At 42.0% G+C, this 20,665-nt stretch overlaps 1 protein-coding gene across 1 annotated transcript; it reads left to right on the forward strand.

The window, feature by feature from the left end:
* Window positions 1-769: 769 nt before the first annotated feature.
* Window positions 770-20,629, forward strand: SLC27A2 (solute carrier family 27 member 2; the record flags this gene model as incomplete). The annotated part of the gene is made up of 10 exons (XM_081337690.1): window positions 770-1,247; window positions 4,289-4,498; window positions 5,672-5,830; window positions 8,291-8,415; window positions 11,043-11,237; window positions 12,861-12,951; window positions 13,898-14,096; window positions 16,843-16,940; window positions 17,735-17,865; window positions 18,892-20,629. 10 exons carry the CDS (start codon window positions 770-772, stop codon window positions 19,066-19,068), a joined length of 1,863 nt encoding a protein of 620 aa, XP_081193816.1. The 3' UTR covers window positions 19,069-20,629.
* Window positions 20,630-20,665: the final 36 nt, after the last annotated feature.

Consider the following 20,665-nt stretch of genomic DNA (forward strand, 5'->3'; position numbering starts at 1 on the left):
GACATGTTTTCAAATGATGATCCCCATGGAACATCTGGTGTCATCCTAAGACAGGAACCTCATTCCAGACTGGAGAGTCCACCTTAGGGATCCACCCAGTGGGACCGATCATTTTGGGAAGCCACCTCGGGACTATCATCACCAAGTGGCAGCTGCACCCATGAGGCCTTCAGGACAAGACTTAGAGGTGCCCCCAGACTCACTTCTCACTTAGAGGTGCCCCCAGACTCTCACTCGTCTGTGCAAAGGCAAAAGGGGGAGAGAAAGCTGAAGAAGCTTCTGGGAGGAGAAGCGAAAGGACTTCAAAGGAAGCCAAGGAAATCCATTGGCCTCCTGAAAAAGCCCCTTTGGGACAACCATGACCCGGAGGAGTGAGAATCTCCATAGACATTTAGCGATGTACTCAGAGCCGAAGAAGCTTCTTGGAGGAGGAGAAGCCAAACGTCTTCAAAGAAAACCAAGAAAGTCCAGTTCCTTAGACTGAAAAGGCGCCTTTGGGACATTTGAGAAGAGAATCTTTCGCTGGCGGCGGAGGCCCGGCTGGAAAGCAAGCCATCGCGGAAAGCGCTCCAAGAGGCTCGGTTGCGCGCACTTTGCGCCTCTTTCTGCGCGTCCTGGAGAGGAGGGGAGGAAGAGAAGAGAGGGAGGGAGGGACGCGGGGCTGGACACGCCCTTCCCGGGTACCCAGGGGCCGGGCCCTCCCCTCCTTCGGTGCCACTGAGTCCCCCGGGTGCCGGGTGGCTTCTTCTGCGCGCCTGCAGCACCGGTCATGTTGTCTGGCCTCTGGACGGCGCTGGCGGGGCTGCTGCTCCTGCCGCTGCTGCTCAGGCTGGCGTGGCCCTATTTCTTCCAGGATTTGTGCTTCTTCTTGAAGCTGCTGGCCTTGGGGTGGCGGGCCAGGCAGGGCGCGACGCGGCGCCCCCCGCGCACCTTGCTGGATGTGTTCGGGCAGCGGGCGCGCCGGGCGCCCGAGAAGCCGCTGCTCCTCTTCCGAGACGAGGTCTACACCTATCGGCAGGTGGAGCGGCGCAGCAACCAGGTGGCGCGGGCTCTGCGGGAGCAAGCCGGGCTCCGGCAGGGCGACTGCGTGGCCCTTTACCTGGCCAACCAGCCCGCCTACCTCTGGATCTGGCTGGGCTGCGCCAAGCTGGGCTGCGCCCTGGCCTGCCTCAACTGCAACGTCCGAGGACGGCCGCTGGTGCACAGCTTCCAAGCTAGCGGGGCCAAGGTCTTGCTGGCCGACCCAGGTGAGGAGGTGGCGTCCCTGCCCTGCCCCAGGGCTGGGTTCTCCATCCGCCAAGCCCAGCTAGGTGCCTGCTGGTGGTGGGTGGTGGGGTTGAGGCCAACCAGCCCGCCTACCTCTGGATCTGGCTGGGCTGCGCCAAGCTGGGCTGCGCCCTGGCCTGCCTCAACTGCAACGTCCGAGGACAGCCGCTGGTGCACAGCTTCCAAGCTAGCGGGGCCAAGGTCTTGCTGGCCGACCCAGGTGAGGAGGGGGCGTCCCCAGGGCTGGGTTCTCCATCCGCCAAGCCCAGCTAGGTGCCTGCTGGTGGTGGGTGATGGGGTTGAGACCGTGGGAAAGGCTGGAGAGGACGTGGCGATGGAGAGAGATCTGCTGGGTTCCTAGCCGGTCCCCAGTTCTGAGGGCTGGGAAGGAGGGTCAGGACCACACAAGGGGAGCCTCCAGTTCTCAGCAGCTTTTAAACCCTTCTGAATCAGAGAAAGAGAACTTTATGGAGCCTTCTCCCCGTCCTTGCCGTCCACGGTCCCAGAATCGTCCCAATAGGATGGGAAATGTATGAAAGGGAGAACTTCCAAGTCTACACCCTCAACTGGGATTTTCAGAATAACAGAGTAACAGAGTTTAGAAGGGACCTTGGAGGTCATCTAGTCCAATCCCCTGCTCAGGCAGGAAACCCAATACCATTTCAGACAAATGGTTGTCCAATCGCTTCTTAAAAACTTCCAGTGTTGGAGCATTCACCGCTTCTGGAGGCAGGTTGTTCCACTGGTTAATTGTTCTCACTGTCAGGAAATTCCTCCTTCGTTCCAGGTTGCTTCTCTCCTTGGTTAGTCTCCATCCTTGCTTCTTGCCTTCAGGCGCTTTGGAGAATAGCTTGACTCCCTCTTCTTTGCGGCAACCCCTGAGATATTAGAACTCTATAGCATCCTTCTTTTCATCAAACTAGACATACCCAGTTCCAGCAACAAGAAAGAAAGAAAGAAAGAAAGAAAGAAAGAAAGAAAGAAAGAAAGAAAGAAAGAAAGAAAGAAAGAAAGAAAGAAAGAAAGAAGAAAGAAAGAAGAAAAGAGAGAGAGAGCGAAAGAATAAAGGAGAAAGAAAGAAAGAAAGAAAGAAAGAAAGAAAGAAAGAAAGAAAGAAAGAAAGAAAGAAAGAAAGAAAGAAAGAAAAAGGAAGGAAGGAAGGAAGGAAGGAAGGAAGGAAGGAAGGAAGGAAGGAAGGAAGGAAGGAAGGAAGGAAGGAAGGAAAGATTCTGTTCAAATCACTTTCCTGTTATAAAATCACAGCCCACAGCCCTTTGTCCTGTTGTAGGGGAAAAGAGTGTCTATCTGAGGCAGCCCCATTTTGCCACTAATTTAGCTTACTATATCTTTGTCTGGAGGCTGGAAAGAAGAATTAATCCTAGATTTATTTCGGACATCTGCAATGAATAGCCACGTAAACAACTCTTTTGTAGTAATAGGTTACCAGATATCTTCCAGCTGCATTATTACAACCACATTCATGCCATTGGTCAAGTCATACCGGGGCTTATTGGAATTGTAGTCCCAAAAACTCGAGGGCGGCAGCTTATCCCCCGCCTAGCCCACCACGGCACTCAAGATGAAACCTGGCATTTTCTGCATATTCTATCAGATCAGAACCTGCAGTATTTAAGCAGGGATATATCTGGCTTGGCAACTCTTTGCATTGATTGATTTACACAAGCTGCAGTGGATTATTAATGACTTATTCTCTTGGTAAAGCTTTCCAAAAAGAGAACAATGCCACAGTGGCTCTTTTGGCAATCTTTCATGAGCCGTAGAACAGAAGCGCACGAATAATCCGCAGAATTATTGTTCGTGTCATTATATGAGTCTTTAAAAAAAAACTGTGCCTGAAAGAACAAGGAAATTCCCTGGGATATTGAATCACCCTCACCTAGGAAATAGCTTAGCTCACTTAGAGATGGGTAAGGCGGGGGAGGAGAGCAGCCCTCCCTTCCAGAAGGAACCGGCACACAAGGGCCTTTTTCCGTACATCAAAGACGAGGCGTTAGGCAACTTCAACGGCTACTACTGCTCCAACTGTATCATCCAAATAAGCATCCATTCCCTACTTCGTAGCTTATCACTTTATGGTAGTAGAGCATTGTTGGGGAACCACCCAGCTTTCATTGGGATGCTATTTTGATAAGTCAACCTTCGACTTTTTCTTTTCATTCTGGTTTTTTTCTTTCTCGCATGCCTGCCCTTTAGCACCAGTGGCTATGTGAGGCACACTCCACCCTTACCCTCTGGCTGTAAGGTGAAACTGACGTTGAAGAACATGTTGCTGTTATTTAGCCAAATAATTCATGAAGGAGAGTAACTGGCCTTAGAAGGATATTTAGCGCCAAAGAAAATGGTGGATGGCGAAGCTAATGGCTGACTCCAGTTAAAGAAAAGATTTTGTCTAACTTTCTTGTTAGAGATCAAAAGGAATGAAAATTTAATTTTGGGATTCGACCATTAGAACTGTACGATTATAGAAATTAGCGTGTCTTATTGTTGCTTTTAGATTAAGAGGTTGATGTATTTTATACCTGCATCGGTACCGAAGGAATTGGAAGTTATTCTTCCTTCCCCCCCCCCCGCCTTCTCTTTTTTCCCTATTTTCTTTCCATCTGGATTCCTGATGTCGCTCTTTTGGACTTCACTTTTCCCTAATCGCTTCTTTTTCGCCTCTTTTGACTTTTGACTTTTGCTGACGCTTAACAGAAACATTAAAAGTAATGATCTTTGTGAAGTTCTTGCCTTTAATTATGCATGATTGAATAAACCACAGTTGGCTAGGCTTACAACTTAGTGCTAAGCCATAAACCATGCTTTCAGCTGAAGTCACATATTGCGAAGCTAAACACACCACACACACCCCAATAAAACCCTCCAAAATGCCTACCCATGACCTGTCAATCCAGGCAATTCTTTTGATGACAGGACCATCTAAAGAAAGAAAGCACAAGTACCAATGAATCAGTTCCATATTTCCTTCTTAATGTGATCACTTGTCTTCTTCTCTTCAAAGATTTTAAAGCAACCATTGAAGACATATTGCCAACCCTGAAGCAAGAAAATGTGCTTGTTTATTTCTTAAGTAGAACATCTGACACTGAAGGGGTTGACAGTTTCCTTGACAAGATGGAAGCTGCTTCAGATGAGGCTGTTCCAGAGTCTTGGAGATCGGATATTACTTGCAAAAGCCCCGCCATGTTTATTTATACCTCTGGAACTACAGGTAGAGTAAAAGAAGAGTCACTAAATTGGCTCCTGTTTTGTTAAGAATTGGACGTGGTGTTTGGGGAAGAGGGAGGATATCCACCATATTTGGCAGAACATCCTCTTGATGAAAGCTACCTGAGAAGCAGGACTTCCAAGGCAACCCTTCACATAGTTGACTGAGAAGTTCAATTGAACATTGTACCCAATGTTAAATTCATTTGTGATTTGGAAAGTACAGAAATATTGAAGATTGCATGGATGGATGGATGGATGGATGGATGGATGGATGGATGGATGATAGATAGATAGATAGATAGATAGATAGATAGATAGATAGATAGATAGATAGATAGATAGATAGATATGGATGGTGTTGTGATTCAGGGTCAGCCTGTGGGTTCGGCAGTTGGGTCGGATGATTCAGAGGAGGAGGAGGGGGGTGTTGGAGAGGTTGCTGATGAGAGCCCGCAGCCAGGCCCCTCCCACCTGGTTACCACGCAGACCCAGCTGTGTGAGCCTGACAGCGTGGATGAAGATGACCCACAGCTGGCCCTGTTCAAGGACGCCCGATGCAGGAGGCAGTCAATCAGGAGTAAACAGAGGAAGGCAATGGGGCACCTCGGAAGGAGGCAGAGAGAAGCCACGCCCTGAACTGTTTAAAAGGGGAATGCATGGGAGGGCTGGTTTGCTGAAGGCAACCGTTTGAATAGCTCCTGTTTCATGGTTCGTGTCTTGTTTTTGCTCTGTTTGCTTTTGTGTCCATAAATTTGGCAGGCTTAGTTCCAGCCTCTTGCCTTCTTGTAAAGGGGTTGTCCCTGCCTTATCTGCAGGGCTGGTAGTAGACTGGTACAGAACAGATGGACAGATAGATAGATAGATAGATAGATAGATAGATAGATAGATAGATAGATAGATAGATAGATAGATAGATAGATAGATAGATAGGATTTCTCTCCAACTTGTTAGCTTTTTAAATTAGAATCATTCCCTTTGACATGGAGAAGTGCTTTTTCAGGTATAAAGAGTCTTTTGAAAATATACATATAAAGAAGATATGCGACAGATGAATCGAACTCTCCCCATTTAAATGATAAATATTGCAGTGCATAGATGCTACTGTATTACAACTCTAAAGGAACGCCTCTGTTCACATGCTTGGATAGTCAACTAACCTTTTTTTTCCACATAGGTCTCCCCAAAGCTGCAGTGATTACTCATCTCCGTGTATTATTGGGTTGCAGTTTGATTATGCTCAGTGGTGTCACTTCAGAGGACATTATTTATACCACTCTGCCATTATACCACAGCTCTGCCCTCTTGCTTGGAGTAAATGGTTGCATCATGCAAGGTAAGAAGTCTAAATAAAACCAAAAAGCTTGTTTTAGACCAGCAAGATTCATCCTGACAACTACATGATCTTAAACACCTCATGGAAAACCATACTGATTGTTCAAAAGTCATGCTGCTTTTATCTATCTATTTCCATCCCAGCATTGGGCAAATCTAGAATCTTCTTCTGTGGAGATTCTTAATGAATTATATGAAAATATTTCATTGCAGGTCAGATGTGCTCCAGATTTGCCTCTTGGCATCCATTTTTACTCAAACAGGAAGGAAGAAACGTTGTCTACCTCACTTTTCCTCCCTATTAATCTTCCTTATAAATTCTATAACCCCAAATCAAGGAAATTCTGAAAGGTCATAAAAGGGGGCAAAACTGATCGAACAACTGTCTCGCTTAGCAGTGGCAATTTTAGGCTCAATTGTGGTCATACGTTGAGGACTTACCTGTATGTCCTCACAGCTATTACTATCTCTAGGGCTAATTGCTACCTTTCCATGTAGAGCGCCATTGCTTCGTATCTCGGACCCACTGAATCTGTTCTGTCAAAAATTTTGAGATCCATTGCCTCAGTGCCCCAAACATGCCCAATGGTTAGAGCTGGTCGTTGTTTCTCTTGGGGCTCACACAAAGCTTTGCCATTTTAGATTCTGTACTCAACCGATTTCCACAAAAGGTTGTTTTCTTCTTGATTCTTCTGGATGGTTTTCAGTCAGCTTGGGAAAAAGACGGTGGTTTTCAATCTTAGACAACCTGGCTTCTCAATGAAGTGACTTCACAAGGGCGTCAAGGAACACCATCCTTCCCCTCCACACTCACAATGTGGATAGTCTGAATGGGGCGCCGTTTTAACACCAGCATTCTAACTCTGTCATCCTGGGGAACTTTCGTTTGAGCAAAATTTAGCTCCCCACTTTCCATATTAAAAGGGACGCAGTGGCTCAGTGGGTTAGGACGCTGAGCTTGTCGATCAGAAGGTCGGCAGTTTGGCGGGTCGAATCCCAAGTGCCGCGTAACAGAGTGAGCGCCTGTTACTCGTCCCAGCTTCTGCCAACCTAGCAGTTTGAAAGCACGTAAAAAATGCAAGTAGAAAAATAGGGACCACTACAGTGGGAAGGTAACAGCGTTCCGTGCGCCTTTGGCGTCTTGTCATGCCAGCCACATGACCATGGAGACGTCCTCGGACAAGCGCTGGCTCTTCGGCTTTGAAACGGAGATAAGCACTGGCCCCTAGAGTCGGAAACGACTAGCACGTATGTGCGGGGGAACCTTTACCTTTACCTTTTACTTTCCATATTATTAGAAAGGGTCACAATCATATCTTAATCTAAGATTAATTCTCTTATTACTTTCGATTGTTCTACCCTTTTATGTAGTTTGGTATGTAGACCTAACAATTACCCTATAGCCAAACTGGCTGAGCTGGTTTGATGAGGAGAAAGATTGCTTTCTTTTTCGGCTGTCTTTTTCTGAAAGAAAGTAGCCACATTTTGCACAATTGGTGTAAGGGATTCATGGTTTAGATTTTAAAATCATTCTATCACAAACACTTATTTGTTTCATGCCATGAATGAGATTCACCAGTAATTTCCTTTTCTTTCTTTCTTTCTTTCTTTCTTTCTTTCTTTCTTTCTTTCTTTCTTTCTTTCTTTCTTTCTTTCTTTCTTTCTTTCTTTCTTTCTTTCTTTCTTTTCTTTCTTTCTCTTTCTCTTTCTTTCTTTCATCATCTATTATCTCTAGCTATGTCTATCTATCTATTCTATCTATCATATATCATATATCACCCATCTCTATCTGCCATCTGTCTGTCTGTGTCTGTCTTTCTATCTATCCTTTATTCTGTTCACCTGTATTCCACTTCACCTAACTCTTCATTGTTTTTTTCTCTTGTTTTCTTCCTTTAGATTGTACGTTTGATGATTTATGGCCTCAGACCTTATTCATATGGAGTAACTTAAAACAAAACCCCAAGACTGTGCATTTGCAAGAGCTTGTGCAGGAACACCAAAATCTCACCGAAGAGACACCAAAATCTTGTATATCTTGGCCAGCTGGCAAAGTTCGAACCACGTTCAAAGCATGAAGGTGTTTAATCATGCAGCAGTGTCCCTCAGCAATCATGCTGCAGACTCTTGTTCTTCTATGGTGGGGTAGAGTTGCTCAGCGGATAGATATTGAGCTGAATGCACACTTTAGAACAGGGGTCTTCAAACTTGGCCCTTTTATGACTTGTGGACTTCAACTCCCAGAATTCCTCAGCCAGCGTGCGGAATTCTGGGAGTTGAAGTCCACAAGTCTGAAGACCCCTGCTTTAGAAATTGGCCTTCTATCAAACCTGGAGGTATCCACCCAAATAGACAGCAGAGAGGATGATGGATAGACCTTTTTTCTGCAGCAGTAGATTTGAGTACATGTCAGTGCATGGATAGATATCTCATCTATTTCCCATGTTCTCTTCATTCACAGGTGCTACTCTAGTATTACGCTCAAAATTCTCTGCTTCTCAGTTTTGGGATGATTGCAGAAAATACAAGGTGACTGTCATACAGTACATTGGAGAAGTGCTTCGTTATTTATGCCACGTGCCCAAGGTAACCCTTCTTTGACCTCTTTCCTCTTGTCCCTGTTGGATACATCATCCCCACTCACCAAACTGATTACTTCAACGTGAAGAATAGAGTTCATGGGTGCACTTTGTACTTGGTTGTTTTCTTTCAGACCTTTCACTACCAAACTAGATAACATTATTAGTGCACTTCATTAGCTAGCAAACAGGAGGAAGAGGAGGAGGAGGCATAAAACCACTGGGGAGAAAGTATTTAAAAGATTTTTTTCCAAGAGGACAGGAAAGAAAACAGGAATAATTTCCCTTGATCACTGAAAATTGAATTTCCTCAATTAGGCTTTAATAGTCCGATTTCCATCCAAACAGATGGCTTTGCATGTGTTGGCTCTTTGAGGTAATCTAGATAGGAAGTTCAAAAGTAGTATTTACACTACATTTAGTGCAAGACTGCATTAACAGAACAATTTTCCAATTGGATCTAAAAGCAAATTGCAAATCTGAAGTCTGTAGACTAGAGTTGTCTAGTCTACAGCTCTTTCTACAATGATACCACAATGATAGTAATCATCCTACAATCCATTACAGAAGTCTCATATGATACATATTTGTCCTATAGTAGGCGAACCAATGAAGGTTATGTTTGACCAGATTATGTGCACAGAAGACATTTTTAGCAGAAAAACACCCTTAATAAAAGATAAATAGACTGCTCTTTTGGCCAAATGGATCCCAATACTGAAGATGTAATAATGTTTGAACAGTAGTTCAGCATATTGTTATGCTGAACTTATAGTTGCATAAGCCAAGGAAATGCTCACAAGACTGAATAACACATATTTGTGATAATGGTGGGATAAAATGATCCAAGGAGACATTTAATGGTGGAAGCTCTTAGCCTGCAGGTGTTATAAATCCGTACCACTAAAGATTTTGTATCTGGCAATTAAACTGGGAGGCATATTGCTCAATTTCTATTATAGTAACAGGAAAAACAGGATTTTTGGCATCTTCTGAAGTATTCATGCATGCACACCGATAGTATGAAACATAGTATTAGTTTGCTACCACATCTGAATAAATGGATATGAATTTCTCAGGGCAGAGTTACACATAAATGAACAATATATGTTGTACAGATGTTTATTTGCAGCAACAAATCTATTTTGTTCCACATTTTCTTTCTCTCTGGCATAATTTTACAGTGTGCTTCTTTTGTGGTTATTCACAGGCCAGTTTTAATGGCAGCTGCTTTTATTTTTCTCCTTAACACACAAAAGGATTAATGAAAAACAAAAGGACAAACAGCAGAACCGGAGGCTGATAATAGTCTATTTCCCCTAGAGAAACTTTACTAGGTGGAAAAATAAATCTCAGAGGTCCACAATCAAAGAAGAAAAAGGGGCGAAAAAAAGAAGGGGGGTGGGGAAATGGCAACCCAACCGCAAGATTCATCTCTTAAATATACCAGAATATTTAGAATTAGCCGATTTACCACTTTGGGTAACGCCTGGAGAATTTGATGAACTAAAACAATGCAAAGCTTTTAAACTCTCCTCGGTGTGTAAGAAAGTGTCATGGAACACACGAATCTACAAGGCTTCCCAGGAGCTTATACTCAGCACATCAATGCACATTTAGTGAAGTCTGCTTAACTTCACATTTTGTGGCTGCACAGACTGAGTTAAAGCTTTTTCCTGATGGCATAGGACAGGGACAGGCAACCGTGGCTCTTTTATGACTCGTGGACTTCAACTCCCAGAATTCCTGAGCCAGCCATGCTGGCTCAGGAATTCTGGGAGTTGAAGTTCACGAGTCATAAAAGAGCCACGGTTGTCTACCCCTGGCATAGGAAGAGGATTCACTTCTAATTCAACCTTTTTGCATGCATACATCAAGTTTAGCGAAAGATGCCTTATATTGAATCAGATGTCTCCTAGCTCTGATTGAACTGATTGGCAGAGTTCTTAAAAGAGTTTCTGCTGGAGATGTCAGGAGCTAATTCTGCAATGTTTCGCATTCAGCTCCACTACTCAACCTCATCAACGTACAGACAATATTCTGTACAGTCCGTTCCATTGGCTGTAGATGATTAACTAGTTATTCTTCATGCCTGGTTTACTGTTTCCCTACTTTGGCAACTTCTAGATGAGGGGGTCCTTGGTGCACTCTGAGCTTGGTGTTTTCTTGAAGATGTTTCATCACCCAAACTAGGTAACATCATCAATGCTAGTAAGGACTCCTTATTAGCACTGATGTTGTTACATAGTTTGGGTAATGAAATGTCTGCAAGAAAACAACTGAGCGCAGAGAGTACCAAGGACCCCTCTTTTCAACCCTGAGCTACAAATATTCCCCTTGACTGGTAGTTCTAGATGAGTTGAGATCAACTCCAACAGCTCTTAGCTAATCCTACCTTGGTCACTGTTGAGAATTCCGGGAGTTGAACTCAAAAGACATCTGGAAGTCATACAGCTTGTGAAATATTGGACTGGATTCAATAGGACAGCATTCTTCTCTTCCTAAATAAAGGTTCGTTTCCTATGGTAAATCAGGATGGGATGCTTTTGTAACTACGCAATAGAAAGCCCTCTGATTTGTTTCTTCCGAGGAGTCTTTTATGCTCTTCTGGAATTGTGCTTTGTTTCTTTCTAGAAAGACAATGATCAGAACCACATGGTAAGACTTGCTGTAGGTAATGGCTTACGGGCTGATATTTGGAGGGAATTCATCAGAAGATTTGGAGACATGCGTATTTTTGAGTTTTATGCAGCCACCGAAGCCAATGTTGGATTCGCTAATTACAGTGGAAAAATCGGAGCTGTGGGAAGATTGAATTACTTCCACAAGGTATGAAAAAGTAAAGATGTATGTCTTTTGAATTTGTATTTGCCAATTGTTGTTTTTTTCCTAGCATCCCTCAGTGGTCAACTATGCATCTCCTTTGAAGAATAATTTGTATGGGGTTACATCCACAATTAAATAAAATAAAAAAACTGAAGAAGGGAATGAACTCCTTATAAAATAATTCAAATAAAAGCTATCCATTTGGGGGCACTTTGAATTGGGTTGAAGAACCTATATGTTTCCCTCAGTTCCATGATTTAGGAATCTTATGTGTCAAGGAAGGATAGGACAACCTAGAGAGATGTAGTCTAATTTCCTACCTAAATTGGAGAAGTAGAAGAAATGGTATATTTTGCTTGAGGATCCCAGCCCCAGCTGAACACTGAGCTTAAATGTAGTTTTTCATTCCCAATTTTACAAATATGCAAAATTTCAAGCACTCAGTTAACAAATAAAATAAATACCTAAGTTGTTTATGCCTTCCTTCACTTCAAATCAGCTTGGGTTAACCCTGTATCATATTTCTCCGTGATTATGGGAAGCCAAACCCAGTTCCTTAGCTGTTGTGGATTAACGAGCTAAAACCAGGTATTCATAACCTGTGGGACATTTCCTAGTTCATTTTAGAAATTCATGGCCAACATCTCTGGATTGACCAAAGGATTGGACAATAATAAACCAAGGATAATCCTGGAGACTACTATCAAATCATGCATCCCTGCAATAAAACAATAATAAATTGGTTTTAAACTAATTTTATGTCTCCTTAAACAACAAATTTTGGTTTATTCCTTGATTACATTTGAATACCAAACTAAACCCAAAATGTATCTCAATCAACATGTCAATGCAATACATTTTTCAGTTCCTTATGCCTACAGCAAGCAGAATTGGAGATATAATCCTTAAAGAGGCAAGGAAGATATCTCAACATCAGCATATATTCTGTCTATATAAGATGAAAATGGAATCACGTTTCTTGATGCTGTATTTATGGGCTCTATTTCTTAAGTGACAGTAGATAGTTAAATAACCTTTATTGTCCTTTTTTAACTGTGGGTACAATGGCACACATTAAAAGTGAAATTTAGTTGCTTGCTCTCAAAGTGTACATGTGCACAACACACATTTAAACATACTATATGCAACATATGTATAGACCTACACCCTTACATATGAGTAACATTAATATAAATATTAATCACTGTCCATCTTGAATACATAGCAGAAGGAGGAAGCTTTAGAGTTGACAAAGTTAATAGTGTATGGAACAAAATCGTGACTGAATCTGGATGTTCTGCTTTGGCTACCATGAAGCCTTCTCCTGGAAGGTAACAAGGAAAACAGGTTGAGAGAAGGATGTGTGGTGTTCCAGACAATCTTACGGACCCTGATCAAGCAACGCTTATGTGCCATGTCCCGGATGGAAGTCAAGGGAACTGCCAATAATCTTTTCAGCCAACCTCAGCACTCTCTGCGCTGCCCTCCTGTCTGAAGCAATTTTTAAAATGTTCTAAGATCCCAGCACTTAAAACCTCTGCGGAGGGACTGCAAATGTTCAAAGAAAAAGCATTTGAACCTCTGTTTTAAACACATAATCTACCAACAGTCTTATGCTTTCCTTAGAAAATGATACAATACAACCTCATTAAGTATGATGTGGAGAAAGATGAACCGGTCAGAGATGAAAATGGCTACTGTATAAAAGTTCCTAAAGGTAACTATGATTTGCTATCTTTAATTGCCACTGAAATTCAGCACCAAATAATATGCTCCGAAGAAGAAACAATGCTTTTAGGAAGAAACGGTGCTCTATGGCCCATTTGAAAAAACCAGGTAAAAAAGAGACTATTGCTTAAATATCCAGACTCTAAAAGTCAATCACATCTTTAGGAACACGCAACAGGAGGAGTCCTGTCATTCAGGGCTCAACTATTTTTTGGTACCATCATTTATAGTCTTATGTAATAGTCCAGAAACCTTCCTGTCATCTTCTGGAGTTTGAAGCAAAACTGCCCATATTAAAACCAGCCCCAAATACTAACAGCAGGGAACAACTTAGATCTAAGACAGGGGTCTCCAAACGTGGCAACTTTAAGAGTTGTGAACTTCAGCTCCCAGAATTCCCCAGCCAGCTGGCTGAGGAATTCTGGGAGTTGAAGTCCACAAGTCTTAAAGTTGCCAAGTTTGGAGACCCCTGATCTAACGTTTCAAAGCAAAGCGTCACAAGTCTCACCACAGGTCAAGGTTTCAGATCAGAGCTAAAAGTAAAAACTGGATTACTTGGAAATTATGGTCTATTCCTGAATAGACTTTTACTTCCAGGTGGATGCTGCTTATATGTATATCCAGCATGTGTACAAGTTCTTTAAATCTCTCCTAGGAGTTATGTGAACCTGTTCAAAATCTCAAGAACTTCAACTGAAAATATTAATTTAGTTTTGGAGTATTGCAAATGCCATGTGGAGGGTGTTAACTTTGGGGGCGGGAAGAAAAAGTTCACTTTGATATTAAAATCCACTTAGATTTGAGATCATTGTTCTTGCAATGTTTTTCTTCGTTACAGAACTTTTGCAGGGAGTCCTGCAATGCATTCAGGTAGTCAACATTGCTATTCAGCAGTCTTCCTTTATCATTTCATCTGAGTTTTGTGTTCCTTCTAGGTGAAGTGGGACTGTTGGTTTGCAAAATCACCCGGCTGGCTCCATTTAGTGGTTACGCGGGATCAAAAAGCCTGACGGAAAAGAAGAAGCTAAGAAATGTTTTCCAGAATGGTGACGTATATTTCAACAGCGGAGATCTTTTAATGATTGATCGTGACAACTTTATTTATTTCCACGATCGAGTTGGAGATACATTCCGGTTTGTTTCTCTCTCTCTCCCCCCCCCCCACTCTCTGTCTTTATTTGTCTTACTGTCAGCAGGAAATAAGTATAGCTAGATCATTATATTTTGAAATGTGGCAGCTACATTTCAGCATTGAAGTTGCCGTTTAATATTTAAGGACTCAGGAGGACTTCCGCTGGCGGCGCGGCGCCGAAGACAGCCTCCCCTGGCTGCCCGCGGCTCAGCTGTTTGTTTTTTCGCCCGAAACAGCGCCGATCAGCTGTTCGGGCGAAATTGAAGCCCCCTCCTCGGGAGAAGAGGAGGGGGTGAGGCCCCAGGTAGGGGTAGAGTTCTCCGAGGCCGCCTGAGCTTTGAGCTTGGGCGGCTGAAGGATCGAACTCCCCCGAAGCCTGGGTTGCTCCCAGCTGGCCGTCGTCTCTGCTCCGAACTTCCTGGAGCAGAGCCAGGCGTCTGCGAACCATCCCTGCCTGAAGAAAGGACTATGATTTAAAGGAGCAGGCAGAGCGGTACAAGAGGAAAAGGTGAAGAGATGAAGAGGATTATTTTATTTTACTCTCAAGCTTGATGGACTATGCTTAAAACTTAAAGTGAAAGTGCGTCACAATTGTAAGTAAAAGATGGCGGCTAAACCTCCCCCTAGAACTTTTCGGAGTGCTGGAAACTCTCCGGTGCAACAACAATCATTACTGCAGGCGTTGCATTCTCCTGATGTATTGACATCGAAGGATCTTGAAAAACATACCCAGTTAATTTTGGAGTCAATGGGTGTTAAATTTGCACAGATGGAGGAGAAATTGGAGAAATTGGAGCAGAGAATGGAAGAAAGGATGGAGCAGAAACTTAGAGAGATGAAGGTAGACATTTTGTCCTCAGTGCATAAAGTAGCTAAATGTGTGGAGGTGCTGGATGATCAAGTGGAAGACTTGACTCAAAAGAATGCTATATTAGAAGCAAAAGTATTGGAAATTGAAGATTTAAAAGACAAAATGGATAGCGAACAGAGTTTGGCTCAATTTTACCAGATGCAGTTTGCTGTTAGAATTAGAGGCCTAAAAGAGAATATTAAGGAAGATTTAAAGCAGCTGGTTTCTGAGGCTTTTGAGGGGGTATTGAACCATCCAGCATCTGAAATAAAACAAGGCATGGACAAAGTGTTTCGTGTGAATTCCTGGATTGCTAAGCAGAGAAAGTTGCCTAGAGATGTGGTGGTTTATTTTGTAAAAAGGGAAATTAGAGATGAAGTTATACAAGCTGCCTATGATACTAAAGTTGTGATTGCTGGTCAAGAAGTTTTGGTTCTAAAAGAAATTCCTCCAAAGATTTTAAAGAGAAGGAAGGACTTTATATTTCTTGTGCAAGAGCTCAAGCAAAGAGATATAAGGTTCAGATGGGAGATCCCAGCTGGGTTGAGCTTCATGTATGATGGCAAAAGGTACTGTTTGGGTACTGTGAAGCAAGCGCATGATTTTTACAACAATGTTTTAAAAGCAACCCCATCAACACTTCTGGAAGCTGCAGAGGGATCTGGAGAAGGAGAACATCAAGAGGATGAAGATGGACAGATAGACGAGAAGGGTACAGGAGGAGATCAAGCTGCAACTCTTTTGGATGATCCTAGAGAACAGAGGGTGACGCGTGCTGCCTTAAAACGCTCAAAAAAGATTAAAAAATAAGACCAGTAGAAATCTATGGAACTTCCACAATATACTTATAGTCAAGTGGTAGCTGTGTTTTTAAGAGTTTTGGGATGATATCTATGGTAACAGAATGTTCAATTTGGAATTAATGGACAATTTACTACAGAGGAAGAGGAAGAAAATTTTGTGGGTTAATGCGGGTTAATTTGTGTAAGAACTATCTATTATAGCCTATTTTGGCTAGAGAGGTTAATAGGGATAGGTGCTTGTGATGTGTAAGTGAGAATATGTCTAGGTAATAGTGAATTGTGGAAGAACATAGATGGGAATGATGCTAGTTTTCTTTTATTTTAGTTCTTTATACATATTTAGTATTGTTAAGGATTGGTTTACTCTATATAAGCTAGAGAGTGATGGATTTTAGAGTTTATAATTGTTAGTATATGATTGTTTATGATTGCTTTTTAGATATATACCTTGTATTTTGCTCTGGGAAGTCGGGGGGGGGGAGGGGGGGAGGAGGGGAAGTAGAGGGGTGGGAGGCAGGGGAGGGAGGAGGGAGAGGGGGAGGGGGGGAGATAGGGGGGGAGGTAGGGAGGGGAGGAGGGAGGGGGAAGGGGGGTTTTTCAAAGGAAAATTGTATTTTAAAACTTTTCAATAAAAAAAAAAAAAAAAAAAAATATTTAAGGACTCAGGAGATTAATTGCCCAGTCAGTCAATTCCAGCATGCTAAAAGAGCACTATGAATTTGTAGTCAAATGGTCTAAGATATTACATTGGAGGCTACTTTGGGTAAATGTTGATCTTGCACATGGCAGCACCATGTGATGGCACCCAAGACTACAGTTTGGACTAGACTTCTTAGCAATAGCATCCTCTGAAGCTGCTCTTCAAGAATGAATTAATCTTCCACGACCTGAGGCCGCATTTTTTTTCCTGATTGAGTTGCATCTTCTGGATAGTTCCATCGACCCTAGACCATGATTGATTCATCAGCCCTTCATCCTGGTTCCCCTAATACAATTCTTAAATTTGAGTTTCCCCCTCCAGCAGCCGCTTCGGATTCATTTGTGGCAATAGTGTTACTTTAGACTGTGGTTTTTAAAACGAATTCTGTTCCTTAGATGGAAAGGAGAAAACGTGGCTACGACAGAAGTTGCCGATATTTTAGGACTGATCAACTTTATTCAGGAGGTGAATGTGTACGGTGTATCTGTGCCAGGTATGGAGCAAAGATGGAATGTCTTCTAGGGAGGGAGGGAGGGAGGGAAGGAGGGAGGGAGGGAAGGAAGGAAGGAAGGAAGGAAGGAAGGAAGGAAGGAAGGAAGGAAGGAAGGAAGGAAGGAAGGAAGGAAGGAAGGAGATGGGGGAGGGAAGGAAGGAGATGAGGAAGGAAGGAAGGTAGGAAGGAAAGAAGGAAGGAGATGAGGAAGGAAGGAGATGAAGAAAGGAAGGAAGGAAATGAGGAAGGAAGGAAGGAGGGAAGGGAGGGAAGGAAGGAAAGAAGGAAGGAAGGAGATGAGGGAGGGAAGGAAGGAGATGAAGAGGAAGGAAGGAGATGAGGGAGGAAGGAGATGAGGAAAGGAAGGAAGGAAGGGCAGAATTTCAATTGCATCTTTTTGGATGGTATCTTGACTTTTTTTAAAACCATATTATATGAACATCCCTGAGAAGATTCTTGCTTTCTGGTCCATTTGCCTAAATTTCCCTCTTTGATTTTGAAAAATTATTTTCCATTCCTAAGAGAGCTGTAAGTGTACCGAGCTACATTTAACAGGGATGTAAACATACCACGTGCTCTACATTGAAAAACTACTTAGTGCAATGAATGACTTAATCTCTTCAGAAGGATTTTTTTTAAAAAAATTGACCCACCCTTATAATCAGGTCTTTTAATGTTAAGTTACTGGCCAGTAACCATTATAATTAGTTAATACAAATACCAAAAAAATGGCCTTCATAAACTGAGTGGGAAACAGTTGAGAGAAGTCAACATTCAGGGTAATTCTCTTGCAGGTCACGAAGGCCGAATAGGCATGGCATCCATACGACTAGCAGAAGGCTGTGATTTTGGTGGGGAAATTCTCTACAAGCATGCAGCAGATTACTTGCCACTTTATGCAAGACCATATTTCGTGAGGATCCAGGTAGGTGTTCTTCCATCCATACCCATCTCGCAACTGGATAGAAAGTGGTGGTCTTCTCATTAGAGAACAAGAACCACAGTTTTCATGGGTGAGGCTGTGTTCCCTTGGTTGAAAGATCTCAGAACTTGTGTCTCTCCCATTGTGTTGTACTACAGGGGGTCCTCAACTTATCATCATTCATTGGGTGACTAGTCAAAGTTTACAACAGCTAATCACTGCTGACCAATGATTCCCCAAGGCTTCTTCTCCTAATTGTACCTGCAGGGATCATTTCTCTGATTTCCCAGCACCCATGCTAGAGCAGTCTTTCTCAACCTCAGCAACTTCAAGATGTATGAACTTCAACTTCCAGAATTCTACAGCTAGCATGCTGGCTGGGGAATTCTGGGAGTTGAAATCCACACATCTTGAAGTTGCTGAGTTTGAGAAAGACTGTGCTAGATAGTTCGGCTTCCAGCATGTCTGAAGGATGCCATCTTCAAGGAGATTTCTTTTTTATATATATGTATATAAATATTTTATTGGTTTTTTAATTATAACAATCTCCAGTGCCTGGTGTACAATGTGTTGTCTTGGTTTATATTTTAACAAGGAAAAAAAGACAATAATAATTAACAATAAATGATTAATTTTGATAATTCCATAATTAGTATATTAATTAATGATATATTTCTTTGATCTTCCCCTTCCCATTCTTCTTCAACCTTAACCAAAATATAATTCTTAATATTTTCAATATATAAATGATTAGATATAGGCATTTTTTTATATTTATACAAATAATAATAATCTTCAAGGAGACTTCTGAAGGTCCATCCCCAAAATCCTTCTCGCATCTGTTAAAGATGTCAAGAACAGCATTTCACGGAACTTTAGCCTTGAGATTATACTCTAATGATGGGTTATTATTTGATTAGTTGCATAAAGGGGAAACAAAAATCCTTATGTTTAGAAAGGAAGAATAATTATTTTTAAAGACCTTTATGCAACTTAGCGTCGCTGTGCTGTTTCTTCTTGTTTTGATAGGATGCTATTGAGATCACGGGAACATTTAAATACCGGAAAGTACAGTTAGCAGAAGAAGGATTCAATCCAGCAGTTGTCAAGGACACCTTATATATTTTGGATGATAAAGAGAAGACCTACATACCCTTGACAGAAGACATCTATAACTTAATACGTAGCAACAAATGGAAACTATAGTGCTCCTGAATTTGTTACTTTTTTTAAAAAAAAGTATATTGTTCAATAATTTTAGAAAGTGATGGAAAATTGATTTTCAGTCCAATTGCACATTTATGCCTAGATTTTGAAATGGCCATGCTTTACTTATTTTGTCAATATTTTAGAGATAGTGCTGATGACTTTGGAACAAAGCTCTTCATCCATCTCCAGACTGATCTGCTAATATTATATTCTCCATGTTTTGGAATCTTTAACAGTTAATAGCTTGTGTAACTATAGACTGGGAGCTGTCAGAATGGTTCCCATTTTGAAAGGATAGAATAGAATAGAATAGAATAGAATAGAATAGAATAGAATAGAATAGAATAGAATAGAATAGAATAGAATAGAATAGAATAGAATAGAATAGAATAGAATAGAATAGAATAGAATAACAGAGTTGGAAGGGACCTTGTAGGTCATCTAGTTCAAACCCTGCCCAAGCAGGAGACCCTACACCATTTCTAACAGATGGCAATCCAGTCTCTTCTTGAAAGCTTCCAGTGATGAAGTTCTCACAACCTCTGAAGGCAACTTCTGTTCCACTGGTTGATTGTTCTCACTGTCAGAAAATTTCTCCTTATTTCTAGGTTGAATCTCTCCTTGATCAGTTTCCATCCATTATTTCTTGTCTGACCTTCAGGTGCTTTGAAGAATAGGCTGACCCCCTACTCTCTGCAACAGCCCCTCAAATATTAATGTCTCCCCTGGTCCTTCTCTTCACAGACTAGCCATGCCCAGTTCCTGTAACCGTTCCTTCATATGTTTTACCCTCCAGTCCCCTAGTCATCTCTGATCATGTGCAAGAAGAGGATGTTCCCATCCCTCAAGGTAATTGTTGACTGGACCAACTATGTAACATGACTGTTGTCGCAGATACCCTGAGCAATCCTCAAACATTCCTTCATCTTATTATCTTGGAATCAGGAAGCCCTTTTTCAATTATAAGTCTTTTTCTACTTCTGAAACACATCATGTATGCCAACTTCTTCACTCACCACATCCATGCATCCTCTACCATGACAGAATAACTGTTTACTTGCTGTGTAAGCTGAAGATCTCTGTGTAGGTCAGAAAGAGGTGCACTTTGTATAATACTCAAAAGTCACTCTGGATGCATTTCAAATCTCAACTTCCTCCGAGATGGTCCTATAAAAATGTTCTGACAATTTTTATTATGCCAGTGAGACCATAAGTAGTTTTAACACAACACCCACTCTTCCATCTCATTAATCTTTGCAATGTCTATTATGCCTGAACATTTCTTTTTCTTGCCATCCCTTTTTTCTAGAATAATCTTGGGATGTCTGCAGGGTATGATTAAAAAAAATTAGGATGGTGATGGTGGTACAATCAAAGTGCCTATTTTTTATGTTTTTCGTTGGCACTGTCATGGTTACCATTTTCACTTTTTTTAACCACACTCTTTGGACACCTCTGTTGAGGGTAATTATTAATAGTTATTCCAAATTGATTGCATGTCTCACTCAAAGGAAGACAATGGGTAGTATCTACTGAATGTTCGTTTTTGCCGTGGTTTGTGGCTTAGCTTGAATTCGACTTGGAGGGAGTTAGT

Source organism: Vipera berus (genome assembly GCF_964194415.1).
Source record: "Vipera berus genome assembly, chromosome: 12".
NCBI lineage: Eukaryota > Metazoa > Chordata > Lepidosauria > Squamata > Viperidae > Vipera > Vipera berus.